General features: G+C 31.2%; 1 protein-coding gene across 1 annotated transcript; it reads right to left on the bottom strand.

The window, feature by feature from the left end:
* Positions 1-739: 739 nt before the first annotated feature.
* Positions 740-1,465, bottom strand: LOC131036985 (uncharacterized). Its single transcript, XM_057969013.2, has one exon. It carries the CDS (start codon positions 1,463-1,465, stop codon positions 740-742), a length of 726 nt encoding a protein of 241 aa, XP_057824996.2.
* Between the last annotated feature and the right edge of the window lie 13,988 nt (positions 1,466-15,453).

Genomic DNA, 15,453 nt, shown 5'->3' with positions numbered 1-15,453 from the left:
TCAAGAGGACTTTGAGATCCAAAAATTTCAACGTAATTCCCAAAATCATCCATGCAACTAATGATCTTATCTTCATAGTTCACTATGGATTTATGTTCAGTCAACCAATTAATACCTAAGATCACATCATATGATCCTAGTCGTGCAACATAAAGGTTAACTTGGGTTTGGAAACTAGGAAGTTCTAATTCACTGCAAAATAGACAAGTATCTACCCTCTTTTCTGCTCGATTTCCATACTGAACCATCCATGAATTTGAAATATAACCAAGTTTAACATATATTCTAGAAACTACTTGTGGATCAATAAAACATTCAGTAGTTCCTGTATCTATTAAAATAGAAACTATTTTTCCAAAAAGCTTACCCGTGATCTAGATAGGTGCAGCTTGGAAATCAGCTTGATGATTGTCGATAGTAGCGTGAATCTGATGTTGAGGTGCTCCTTGCTGATATGATCCTCTCTGTGCTGAGGTACATTATGGACAATTGGAGGCGTAATGATTTCCTCCACAATTATAACACCCATCCCTAGGACCAGGAGGCCACCTGACCTTCCTCTGTCCATGTTTTGTTGAGCATTGGTGTTATAGTTTGCTTTCTTATTTCCATACTGATTTGCTTTTCCTTTCTCTTGGGTGTTAGGTCCCCTCTTAAGATTTCTTATCTGCCGATTTTTGCTATTATGATTCCTTTGGAAATTTCTATTTCTGAAATTCGGTCGGTTGTTCTCATTCTTTCAGAGGTTCCCCAACTGCTGTAACTTCTGCTCTTGCTTAGTCGCCTTTTCAAATACCTCCTCCACGGTTAATGGATTATGGATGTCCACCTCCGCTCCTATATCAGTTCTTAATCCCAAAATGAACTTCTGGATGCAGAACCTTTCATCCATTTGGTATTGCGGAACGTACTTAAGGAGATTAGTAAATTTCTCCCAGTACTGTGTTATCGACATACTACCTTGAGTAAGGTTTTGAAATTCTATCATCTTCTTGTCAAAGAATAATTGTGGAAGCCATCTTTTCTTGAAGGATTGTAAAAACAAATCCCAAGTGATCTCTCTTGGTTGTAGTTTCCTTTCTGACTTTTCATTTTCCCACCAAGTAGCAGCTTCACCAGACAACTGATAAGCAACCCAAACTACCTTGGTTTCATTTGACATATTGTGAAGACCAAAATATTTCTCCATTTCAATGACCCATGCCTCTACACCATCGCCAATTGTTTTTCCATCAAACTTTGGCGGGGCTATCCTTTTTAAATCCTTTGCCAGCTCTTCCTCTATTCTGGCTTGGTTGTCGGGTTGCTCCTCAACCCTTGGCGCTTCCTGTCGGACTTCTCTGACCCTTTGAACCTCTTGTTCGAGATCATTCATCCTTGCACTTTGCTGATTGAGCAGATCAAGAATTTGATCGAACCTTTCATTCCCATTACTTGACCCTACCCTTGTGGTTCTTGAGGCCATTTCTAGATATTAATTCTGCAACAGGGAGATATTGATAATTCTTAGTGATAAGAGACATATTTGTTATGTTACGTCTTTCCTATTAGGATTTCTAAAAAGCTGCAATCACCCAAATTTCAAAAAAAATAGAAGTGCAAATAATAGAGATTAAAAATTCTATCAAACTCTCCAAATCATCTAAAGATGCAATGGAATAACACATTAGATGTTTAGGAAACCTAAAAGAAAATTGAATATCCCCATCCTTAGAATCTTTCCAATATGAAAACTAAAGATTTATCCTAGCACCAATCTTTCGTAATTTTTATAATATTCCCTAACTTATAGTGTTATAAAGCAACTAGAGAGTTTAATACTCCTATTGAATAATTAAGAAAAACAATTTAAATTTAAAACATAACAATATCAAATAATTTCATTCTACTTCTTCCCTATTTACTATATAAGTTAGGTTCCAAGTATATATATATATATATCATTAAGGAATATGCAATTTTAACTCAAAATAGTATAGGAGACATCTTTATTGATAATAGTAGAAGAGAATACATCTTTATTTTACAGTAGAATGGATTACATCCTTATTTTATAGTAGAATGGATTACATCCTTATTCTTATAGTAGAAGGGAAGACATTTTATTGAAGTGTTGTAACACATTACATCACTTATTGAGAGTAGTCAGGGAAGTGGATTCTTCTGACTCATTCGGACTTAATGGGGTATATCCATCCGATTCAATCTCACTTAGAGGGGTGTAGCCCTCAGATTCCTCAGAACTGATCCCTATGGGCCTGATAGGTGAATACTCCAACTCAGGCTCTTTCTCTTTTTCAGGGATATTCTTCTCAGTATGACATTCTATAGTGTCATTTCCTATTACAATACTCTTTTCCAAAACTAGTTTTGCTTCAAAAGGAGCATCATCCAAAATAGGCTTAATAGGTGATTGAGGATCCTTTTTAACCCTCAAGTAATGGGCAAATCCTCCTACTGACTTTCAGGCTGTCTGCTTGGTGTGAACCATTTCTGAAAAACATAAAGCTATTAATTTCCAGATTTATCTTAGTGAAGTGACTCATATAGGTCCTAGTGTTATAAAACCAAGGCTCTGATACCAAAATGTAAAGATGTCAATCTAGGATCTAACCCTAAACTATGCTTTATTCTTAAATAAACTTAAATTTTCAATCTCTAAGCATATTTTATACAAAATATAAACAAACATCGAATATATCATAATAATGCACATGAATAATACAATATCCAATATAAAGAATTTCTCATTTTCTACTTAGGCTTCCAATTAGCCTTAAGATATATACAAGAAGATACATTCGTCGATCTTCAGTCTGAGTCACTACCTTCTTTCTTTCGAACGCAGACGAGAACAAGAGTAAGGCACTTTTTCCGCCCAACCTTGAAGCTTACGCTTCCCTAAAATTCTTGATCAATCAAGAATACCCGACCCTACACGAATTGGTTTAACCAAAGAATTTGAAAGCAAGAGGGAATCTAGTGCATGCCTAGATGATATATGCATTTTCATTTTTCCTACTTCATTCTAAGAAACAAGCATTCGCTATCATACTAGGATGTGGTAGAGAGTATAAATAGGGAATTTCCATCTTTTTCTATAGAAAATTCAAACAATAACTCAGCCGATTATATGCCATGCACAACAAAATAATAGTTAGAAAAAGCAACTATTCTCCCTAAAGCATCCACATTCGGCACCCATCCTGAAAGGTAAATTTTTCTATCTCAAGCTTAACATTCCCTCAAACACAAATTCTTTTGAGAATACAATCTTTCTTTTAAAATAGAAATAGAGATATCATTTTTGTTGCTTACTAATCATTACTTGTCTAATCTATCTTTCGAAGACAATCTTTCAAAAAAAAAAAAACAATAAACCTTTTATAAGCAATAATCGTAAAATCAATCTTTCGTCTAAAGTAAGGTACAAACAATAGAAGGTGTTAAACATGTATGAGATTAATCTCATATGTTAACAAAAGTACGTAAACACATTCTAAAAATAGAATTAAAACTAAATAATTTTGTGCAAAGTACGATATTAACTACCTCTTTTCTCTAAACTCTTTTCTTTTATTCAATAATGGTTTAAAAAAAACATTCCAAATACAATATTAATAATCGATACCCATTTAGACGTACGTATCTATTATCTAAACTTCCTTTTCTAAACTTCTTGTTCTTAAATAAATCATAATAGCTGCCTCAATATTGTTGATTGCCTTGTAAGAGAAAACTTGATACCTTTTGATTACTTGTTCATAAACCAAACTTAATCACTCCCTTGTGAAGTTGAATGACCGCTTCATCTACAAAATGTCATCCACATTTGTCCTATGTTATATGAGTGTTTCTTCTGAGTTGTGTGAGGGATGATCAGGCATTCTTAACTTTATTTTATCGTTGTTCATATGTTTGCAAGATTGATGCACATAAATGATAATGTGTAAGCCAATGTGGCTAATGAACATGTTTCTCATTATGTTGGTTTTTATAAACCATATCATCCATACTAATTACTGTCTTTGATTGAATCGATCATTCTTATAAAGTCGTTGTCTTTGTATATCATCTAAATTGTTGTCTAATCAAGTGTAGTCTGTACATCTGAAAGTCTTCCTCTGATTTATCTTTTTACCTTGCAGGATGGCAGGATCATGCACTAATTCCACTGTAATGTCTTCGATTGAAAAAATCCTATTTTTAATCCCAAGACAACCATTCAGTCGTAACATGAGAACTATTATATAAAATTTACCCAAAACGGAAACATTTCATTATTGATATTTAATGGAAAATTTTAAGGATAGTTTAAAATAAAAGACTTATCTTGCTGTCTCAAGTATCAAAAATTGATGAGTATACAAAGGAGATCTTTATTGTCTGTTTCTAATCTTGTCCCTTAAACATAGGCAACAATGATTTTAGACATTGCTTAGAATGGTGTGAGGATCTTTTGTTTCTTATATGTCGCTATTTATCTACAGAGGTATATTATTATATCATTCATAGTAAAATGTTGTTATCTTTGACGTAACGTATCTGCTTGCAACAATTATTATTATGGTGCAATAATGATGGTACCAACTCAGATATAATTCTTCTTGGTGCATGCTCCCCGATTATGGGCCCACGGTCTTGCTCAACCTGAGCTCCCCTAAACTAGAATGAGAACCTCCTTCTTGAAGGATTATGCCTGAATCTTTATACTTTGCGCTGTGTGTGGAAAGTCGCAAGAAAGAGACATGTCTCGTGTATCTTGTTGATTGTTTCCCTTGATAATTATTAATCACACTCATTAGTTAGATTTTTGTATTCTTAATTAGTTAATGAAGATAATCACACCTTTACTCTTATAGTCGGTGTCCATATTTTATTTAATGGCTACCGATGATTTTATGTGTTCGTTGAAAGCCATTCATCACGTGGACTTTCTATTAATAGAAGAGTTCTCCATGGTATCAATCTTTGCTTTCACTGTTTGTCCATAAACCAATTATTATGTAAGACTTATTCCAATGCTATATACGATACTTGAATATTATGTTAGATATCTCTGTGATCCTTGTCTATTTTTTATTCCAGCATCTTAGTCTTCCTTAATCTGATCAAACATCTTGTTTATATGTCATCCCTCTATGTAGTGAGCAAGAAACAATTAGGATGATGACTATCCTTCAATGTTTGACTCTGATATCAATCACCATTTTATGGGGATATTCTCGACACTCGTTATTCAATACTGATTTAGGAGATCATTGCAAAGGTCTTCACTTCAAATAACCCACTTCCGCATGACTTCTCCATCTAAATTCGATTTTCTTTTATTGTTGTTGTTACTTGTATCATTCTTCATTTCTCTATTGCGATTACAGATTATGTGAATGAATATCTATATTTAATTAAACTTATTTAATTTACTACCAACCCTTATTGATCTAAGGTCTTGAATGGGGACATGATGTAAATCAATTATAGTTTCTTAGTATTTAAGAAAAAAAATTAAATATAAAATATAAAATTAATTTATTATAGAAAAAGTTAAATCTATCTAGTTCATATATAATTGTAGTCTCCATACATATTTAAGAATACTCATAACATTAAAATAACTTTTCAATTTATTTTTGTGTGTATATATATAACTGTTTTATTATAGAAAAAGGTAAATCCTTCTAACTCACATATAGTTCTAGTCTCCATACAAGTTTAAGAATACTCACACTTTAAAAACCATATTTAATTTAGATTTTTTTGTATAAATCTTTTGGGTGTAAGACTTTGGGAGCTCAATTTTGAACTCTAATATACAAAAAGTCAAAAATATGTCTTATGTCAATTTATCTTTTCAAACACTTTGTGTTCAACAACCTTAATAGAATTTTATCTTTTGAATCACTTTATAGTCAAATTTCTTCTCTAGATAATATTTAAGAATGAAATATATATTTTAGAATTTTTCTAGTAGATATCCTTTTCAAATGAATCAAATCTAATATAACTTATAAACTTTAATGATTGAACTATATAGATAAAATTATATATATAAAAACATACACATTTGAGAAAACCTTTAAGAAAATATAATTTTCTTGAAAAAAAACCTTAAAATTTTCAAACACATGTAAAGTTGCAGAAGCTTTATTTAATTTTCAAACACATATGTAAAGTAGCAGAAGCTTTATTTATAAGATCAGATAGACCTACATATGGTCGGGATCTCCACACTTAATGTATACAAACCAAAAATATACATAACCATAAAAGATAACTTATTTATAGCAAACATATATCTCCATACATCATATATTATGATAATCCTTCTATTTGGGAGGAAGGATATTCCGGGTAGTCCAGAGCTGATTTTCCTGGTCATTCGCTGTCCGCAGCATAATTTTATTGTCCTGGACACCCTCTGCAGTCCAGACCCTGCCATCCGCGCTAATTATGTAGCCGCCCTCTTCACTCCAGAGCAGACTCTTTTTATTGGAACCACCTACCAGTAAACAACCACAGTTTATCATGAAAAGCCATATGCAGAATAATACCAGAAAAAACTAAAGAATCAATATTATTACACGGTCGAGTCAAAGGACACCAGTACAATAATACTCTCTGAAAAACAATAACTCAATAGAACTTCGTCACCCTTAGCACAAAGGGCCTTCCCAGTGCGCTTGTTCACAAAGACAAAAGGGTGGGGCTTCTGTTCATTATTATCATTGTTACTCTCTGTCTCCACTTTCATTCAGATCTGTATATATATGCAAAATACACACACATTAATGGTGATCCAAGAAGACAACTATCACTCAAACAAAGAGATTCAGAGTAAAACATTTAAATGTATATCAACTTTTAGACATAAATTCCAATACAGCATACATATATACCTGAGTTGGGTCAGTGGGATTATTAATAGCAAGCGTTGCCCTGTCATCTTCGATACCCAGAGAAAAACTAGGATTGGCTTTACAGATGGGAGTCACTATCTTCCCCTGTGGAAGTGAAACGGATTGGGGCTTCTGTTGATCATTATCACATCATATTTGGCTCTCATACTGCTGGCAGGATGCCATACTTGCTGATCGCTTAGAAAGTAAGATGTTGAAAGCAATGAACAATACAAATGAGTGTGTTGTCTTCGTCGTTTGAGGTTTGATGGTGTTTATATAGGGTAACAAAATAATACGAGTACATAAAAGGTGTATCAGTGGAAGGAATTGGAATAAACATTTGTACCTTAAAAGTGTATCAGTGGAAGGGAATGGAATAAAACATTTGTACCATAAAGGTTTAAAATTTATTCTTTCATCTTTATCTTCTCTTTTTCTTGTGGATATAGTCGAATTAATTCTTTGAAGTTACATCTATATAATTGAACTGGAAAATCAATAAGTTCAGTGTAAGCATGCAGAGAAGGGTTATCGTCGAGAAACAGGTGTCACATACAGATGATTTATTCACTGATCTATATTATCTCAATTTATTATGAATAGAGTAGAAAAATTCACGTGTTTTAGCTCGTAACTTTTTGTCTCGGAAAAGAGTGAAGTATATTCAACTTAAATTTAACCTAAGATCTATCATAATATTATAACCTTAATCAAATGCATTTTTAGACTTTAGAGGGCAGGGATTTATGTTGTATTGTCAATTCTTATTTTGTGAGGTTTCTTGTTTTTAGGATATAGGAAATACTATTGAGTATTTTTTTAAAGGTGGAAGTCACAATGATTAATATTTGCCATTCTATTTATGATCATATTTTGATGGGCATGGACATTCTTAAGTTTCTTCATGGAGAGGTCATTTTGATGATGGAAGATAGGAATTGGATTTAGTCACTTGATTATGAGAATCTTTCATTTCTTATAGAAATGTTTTGTCATTGACCATTTAGCTTCTGAGTGTCTACATCCCCATCATAGGAATGCAAACTCTTTTACTTGGTTGCACAATGCCCACTTTGTTGTACATATAGATATTCAAAACTAGTGTATTTTTGTAGTTTGTGGGCTTGAGGTCCCTTTGTTTTGCTTTATTTCAGCCTTGGCTGCAGTTTTGTTGTATAAAGTGTTTTAAAGCCCTTTAAAAACCATTTTTACCCCTTTAATATAAAACAATTTAGATTATTACAGCTCTTTAATCTATATCTTATAGTAATATAAAGAATGTGGAAGAGCTTATTTTTCTTTGCTTTTAGATCATAAGAGAATGAATGGCAAAAAAAAATGAAGAAATATGTGAGTTATTTATTAGTACGTCAAATTATAACTTTGTAAATAAATGTATATGTTTTTCAACACTAGATGATATATAGGATATGGACCACATCCATTATATGAGTAGGGTTGGTTGACTTTTGTATGGTATGACTGACACCAAGCCAAACATTGCCCAACTAGTGGGAGTCCTAGCCAGGTATATTTCCATTTGCACAATGGTATGTTATTTTTGGACATTTTTGGATGTCTATGTGTTTATTACTAGTGGAGATATAATTTGTGTAAAATATTTTATTTACATGAACTTGAGATTGTGGATTAGGTTGAATATGCTTATAGAAAGATGTGTACTAATGGGTATGGTGATACCCTATTTTATAGTCCAATTCATTGAATGTGTAATGTATAGGTCATGTTTGTTATTTTGGTCATATTTTCAAAGGAAAAAGTATTTGCAACTAATTCAGCATGCTTAGATTAGTTTGGCTTTAGAACTTGTGTTTAAATCCATTATGATGGTTAAGAGCATTAGCCTAGCATAATAGAATACACTACGAAATTCATACGATGTTAGATCATATTGATGTGTAGTTCTAGTTGTTGTAGTTGCTTTGTGAAGTTTGTGAACATAAAAAAGTTCAAAATTTGTAGGTTGGCTATAAGGATCATAACCTAGACATTATAGTTTATTCTTTAACACATTTTTGTAATACAAATCTAACTTGTTGTAGAAATCTTGCAAAGATGTGTGTTATAACTTGTATAATAATATGATATCATTATTTACTTATGGCACATCTTATAACATGAATACCAAACTAAAATAGATGTTCTTGAAACAAAATTTGTAAGTTGTATGGGATGTCAAGGTAATATATTTAATGTGTGAGGCACATTGGATAATATTGGGGGCCATGATTTAGATAACACACAATTCCAAGCTTATTAGTTATATAATACTCCCTTACTTTTTTTTTTAATCTTGAACAATAAAAAAATATATGGCTAGCAATATGGACATGTACAAAAGTAAGTATAAATTTATAATATTAACCATTTTTCCAACAACTCCTACACTTATATGTATTTGACCCTTCACTCACCACTAGATTCATTCTATGGGCTGCCTTATTAGATAAACTAGCTCCACAAATTAGGTCTATTTGATGACTAATCTTTTTCATTGATAGTGAGCCATCAGGGACATTATCATATAAAATAAAATTCATCCAACAAATCTAAAACTCCCATAGGTATATCTTCTAACTCATCTTTGTTAACTTTAGGAGCTAAAGAAAAACATAGATACTCATGCTTCATGCTATATAATTCTTTTTTACATCGACTAAACATATTCTTGCATTATTGTAGACCTTTTCGTCTATCTCCTTCATTGGGCTTATCTTTTTCTCTACTTTATTATTTGCCAAAGAATAGGCATTTGCATACACATAATTTACTAAATAGTGATCAAATAGCCATGGTCTCCCTAACAACCTATGATAAACATCCATAAGTATAATATAACATAATACCTCATAATTATAGTTTCCCATCTTGAACTCTCCTAGAAAATGTGTATTGACCAAATCCTATAGGGATTTGGGTGCCTTCTTCTCTCTAACTTCAACTTACCAACCATTTCCTCTAAGACAAGGTTATTAGTACCACCATCATCTATTATATAACATTGCATCAATTATTGCTATTACACTAAAATCTTGTGTGAAATAGATTCTTCCTTTAGGTCGGTTTTGTCTCATCAATCACCAAGGCTCTTTTAGTAACAAGAAACTCTCCTCTCTCTACATCTTGAAAATGTGTAGATTCAACATCTTCATCTACATGGGTAATTGTTGCATTACCCTTAGGTCTTCTATTTTTCATCCTTTGATGTTGGGGAAACTCATAGGCTCTATGTCCTTCTTCTCCACTCTCAAAACATGTTCCATGAAAGCCCTCTCTTCTCAGCCCTCATCCTCTTCATTTTCCTCTTTGATCTCCATTATTTTGATTGCAGGGACAATAGGAGTTATTTCCCCCCTGATTCTAACTACTACCAGTTTCTTTATTTTATTTATTATCTTCATTTTAACCTTGATAATATCGTCCATAGTATTTCCACCATGACCTCTTCCATTTTGTTTGCCCTCAAATATTCTATTTAACTTCTCTTCTACCATTACAGTAAATTGATAGGCATCTTCAATGGTAGAAATTATTACCAAAATTAACTCTTCTTGAATACTCACCTTCAACCCATTTATGTAATGTACAACTTTCTCCTTGTTGACCTCATAATGACCTAGTCTAAATAGGGTTTGATAGAACTCTTCTATATATTCTCACTTCCTTCAATCCTTGCATCTTTTTCAACAAATCAAGCTCATAGTCAATGAAAATGAATGATCTCTTCATTTTGTCCAGCATATAATCCCATCTTGTTATTTTCTCTTTTCCTCTTCTATTTCTCTTTTAAAATGGAACTTCTTTCCACCAAATTATTGCATGACCCTTTAGCTTGGTCTTTATAAACTTCACCATTTTAGGGTAATCCACTTCTTCATACTCAAAATATTCTTCATATCATTGATCCAATTGATCAAATCTTGTAGATTAATATTTATAGAAAATATGGGAAACCCAATTTTTTTCCTTTCTCCCATCTTTGAAATGGTCCTAAAAAACTAGCCTATTAGAGTCTTTGGATATTTCTTGTTCTCTATTGAACTAATCTTCCTTTTTCAGATTCATTCTCACTTTCATATCATACCCTAATATCAACTCCTGTATGCAACTCCTCTTGCAGTACTTGAGCTTGTTTCTAGAGGGCTCTAGAGTGCTCTTTTGTTACACCAAAATTTCTTCCACCATAATTCCTTTGTTTTGGTATTTTTATCACTTTTCTCATAAACCAAATACCACAGTCCTAATGAAAACTACCTCATGTTTAGCAATTTGTTTACACAGTCAATAAATTTTTCTTTGATACCAATTGATGAAAGGTAATCCCCTTATAGACCCAAAGACACAAGAAAAACATAGAAATAAACCAAAAAATGCAAGGAAAGACTTAATTTAAATTATCTTAACAAAATAGAACTACAAAATTCATAAATGACATGCTACAACCACACAAAATTTCTTATTATTACACTAATTTGCAAGCCTAGGCCAAAATATGTACTACTAGAACTATCTCTCTATCACCTTGGTCACCTTCTTTATCTAGAATGTATAATCACCATAGGATATTCTAGAATGTATAATCCCCTATTTATGGACACCCAAATCCTAACCAACCAATATTCATCTTAGGAACATATTTTATTAAATTTTTGATATGTGAAGCTATAAGGACCATAACTTTCAAATGGACTGTCAGATTTTCAATCATCATTAATCATTAGAAAGTTTTTGAGGAACCCTATAGAGGCAAAGTGTGTTGATGCAACTCTGGTAAACTTTAAAGCCCATCTAGAGCCTTTGAGGCCCTCAAATGCATTTAAAGTTTTATTAGAGAAATTTTGTAGAAAAATTAAATATCTCTTGAATGCCACATGATAAAATAAAAAATAAATAATATTTTTACATGATGCAAGATTGTTCTTATACCCTAGGTGCTCCTACGTCATCAATATTTTCATTTTTTAAAATCTTTTTAAAAACTGTTTAGTGTCAAATTTGACATGCTTAGAGGCTTCAGATGGGCCAAAAAATTGGTAAAATATCAAAATGTTCCCTAACGATCACATTTCAAGGAGTGACATTATTCTAAGAGCTTCTCAATAGCATATCATAATTAGAAATATAAGAAGTTATTTCATTTGATTGAGATAATTGAAAGCAAGTATTCTTTTCTTGTGTTTCCTATTTATTTCTCTATTATTGTATGTTGGGATTTGTAAGGGAAGTAAAATGTCATCAATATATTTCTATAAGAAAGAATTTTCTAGTTATTAATTCACTTTATTAACATATCAAAAGGTATATCAACAAACTTTTGTCAAACCTCTGAATATAAAGTTCTCATAATGAACTCCTCTCTAAAACTAAATCATTTAGTGTTTAAAATATTTCTTTTCTAACAATATTTAAGAAGATTTTATTTTTTTCTCTATTTCAAATCCTACTACTAAATTCTCTTACCATTTATTTTGTTTAAAACTATCAAAATATTATTTTGATTACTACAAATTTTTTTTGAAAACTTAAAAAATGAATTGAAACAATATACTCTATCTTAATATAATATTCCTTAATATAAACAAAAAGTTAATCATAGAAAATCATAATATCAGTTAAAAAAATTATTTTCTATATAATATATCAACCCAATCACAAATTTTAACATATCAATGAAAACCCTATACCACAAATGATAGAGCACCTTTATTTATAAGATCATATAAGACCCACATATTTTCTATGCACACTAAAAAGTTAGAAAATGAAAAAATACATTACCTTAAAGTCACAAATTTTAACATATCAATGTAAACCCTATACCCCAAATGATAGAGAACCTTTATTTATAAGATCATATAAGACCCACATATGTTCTATCCACACTAAAAAGTTAGAAAATGAAAAAATACATAACCTTAAAGATAACATATTTATATTTATAGATGATGTATATCTCCATACATGATATATTATGATAATCCTTTTGGATGGATGGAGGAATAAAGCAGGATTTTCCAGGATTTTCCTAAATGTTCATGATCTCTAGCATAATTTTAATGTCCTCTCTACCTTACTTTGAATTATAGAGCCTTTTATCTAGGCTAATTGTGTTCTTAGACCCACTCACGAACCTTACTTTTAGTCCAGAAAACACTCTTATCAAGCTTATACTCTGTCAACTCCACTTTCTAGTAAACACCCACACTTTGTCATGAGAAATCCATATGCACTATTAATAGGCCAAATCTATATGTACCATCAATAGGCCAAATTCAAAAACACCTTAAAAACTAAAAAATCTCTACACTAAAAAAATATTATTACATGGTTGATTGAGGGGACTCTACTACAATAATACCATCTGAAGAGAGATCACTCAATAGCCTAGTGATTATGTTCACAATGACAAAAATGAGATGGGGGTTTTGTAGATCATTATTAATGTCAAAAAACATTTTACAATAGTACCAAGGGGTTCATTTACATTCAAAATATTAATATTAATTAGAAACATAATCTTTTCAAAATAAGCACCACATAAAAAGCAAAGATATGTCCTCATCAATTGTAAGTTTTAGATAGATATATAAATATTAAATAAAATTAAAGATACAATAAAACTTAAATATTTTTGTATGTAGTAAATATAATTTAAATTAAAATAAAATATCTTCAATTGATATCTAGGGGCTTTTTAGTTAGATGTATGTAATATATTTATACTAGTTATAATTTCTACCTCAACTTCAAGTTATCTCTCTTAAAAGCATATCAAACTATAGAAATAAATTCTAAAAGAACACATATATTTTAGTTGGTTCCATGAAATAATGTCTAATTTATGATAAAATTAACATTTTTTAAACACACTAGATTATTACATTCCATTAATAGTTGCTTTTGTAAAATACCTCTTAAATATTAAAAAATGAAAAAAAATTCAAATATTTCAGATAATATTTTTTATATAAATCTATTTTAATATTTTTTCAATTCAAAATAATAAAAAAAAATTGTTAATTTAATTTAATTTTTAGTTTTTTAATGAATTATAAGAAAAAATCAATGAAAATAATATTGAATCATGTAAAGTAAATATGAAAGTGTTCATCCATTAATATGGCGCCATTGAAGGATTGGTACGATTTTTAATCAATAAAACCTGAGATTGTATTTATTTCATTTGGCAAGGTGTTGTCATCCCCTACTCGTCCCAAAGCTTGAAAGTAGTTATTTATTACATAAAATTTCCATTGTTTTTATCTTCTCTCATGCACACCTTGATTCAATAGGAAAAAATATTATATTAGTGCTTCATTAAAACAAAGGTGCAATGATTAGCCGATTGTAAAATATACTTTAATTATTATCATTATGTTGGAGAGTATAAATTTAGCATGTGAAAGTTGTATTTATTAATCATTTCAAATCCAACTGACATGAAGTAATCTATCAGTTTTTAAACATATTAAATAAACTTGTAAAGATTTAGATGTCTAAAATTATGAATAAATATAATTATAGAGATATGTAATCATTCATTCAATATTCGATAATTCTGATATATAACTTTTATTTTATTTTACAGCAATCATTGTTGTAGTCTTCTTTCTTCTTGCTTCCTAATAATTGTATATGGGTTGTTCTGTATTTTAAAATTTCAAAGGAGAATCCAAGTGCTATATGAAGATTGTCCAATGTTTTAACTCTAGATATGGCTATAAATGTCAAACCTTGCCTTTCAGTAGCTCCTATATCAATTGTTGCCTTCTGGAGTGTTAAGCCTTGGGATTTGTGGACTGTTATAGCCCACACCATCTTAAGTGGGATTTGTCTTCTGTTTCCTAGCGATATTGGAGTTATTGGTATAAGTTTTGGATATGTCGGATTCCATGATGGCCCAGTATAGTTGTTAGTTTTTGTTATTTAATATGCTGGAATATCCAGTGGCTTGGAGCCATACCCATACACAATATCGACTACTTCGCCTAGAGCCCCATTTATGAGGCCTTCTTTGGTCCATATATTGGTTGTCAGCATTATTTGTTGGCCTTTACATAATAGAACTTGCTTTTCAAGTTGTTCATCCTCAAATTCACCATTTGGCCAGCTTCGAACATTTGCAGCTTTGTTAATTGCAACTGGACGATTCAATTTTCGTAATATTTTTTTGTTATGGCTCTTTACCAAGTCGTTTGTAGCAAATAGGTGTATTAATTTGTTAAATACTTCATTTTGAATGGGAGTAAGCTCCTTGTTTGTGCATGACATCAACAATTGCCAATCATCCTGTTTTGGTTGTGCATTCTATATGTTCGTAAGGATTTTTCTGAATCTTGCTTGCACTGGTTCTATACCTTGTTGGCAGAACACTATTTGTAAGGTTACTATTGTTGTGAAAGGGTTCCATAGTGCTATGGCACTTGAGCATGAAGAATAGATAGGCTTGTCCATTATAGGTGGTAATTGTGCAAGGTTGCCAATCAAAATTATGGATATACCTCCAAACGGTAAATTTTGTCTATTTGGGAAA

This window comes from Cryptomeria japonica, chromosome 11 (assembly GCF_030272615.1).
Source record: "Cryptomeria japonica chromosome 11, Sugi_1.0, whole genome shotgun sequence".
NCBI classification, from domain to species: domain Eukaryota; kingdom Viridiplantae; phylum Streptophyta; class Pinopsida; order Cupressales; family Cupressaceae; genus Cryptomeria; species Cryptomeria japonica.
This window is presented reverse-complemented; position numbering and strand designations above follow the sequence as displayed.

Bases quoted from the DNA above. Each gene is read 5' to 3' on its own strand.
- LOC131036985 (XM_057969013.2), bottom strand. From the start codon at position 1,465: ATGGCCTCAAGAACCACAAGGGTAGGGTCAAGTAATGGGAATGAAAGG.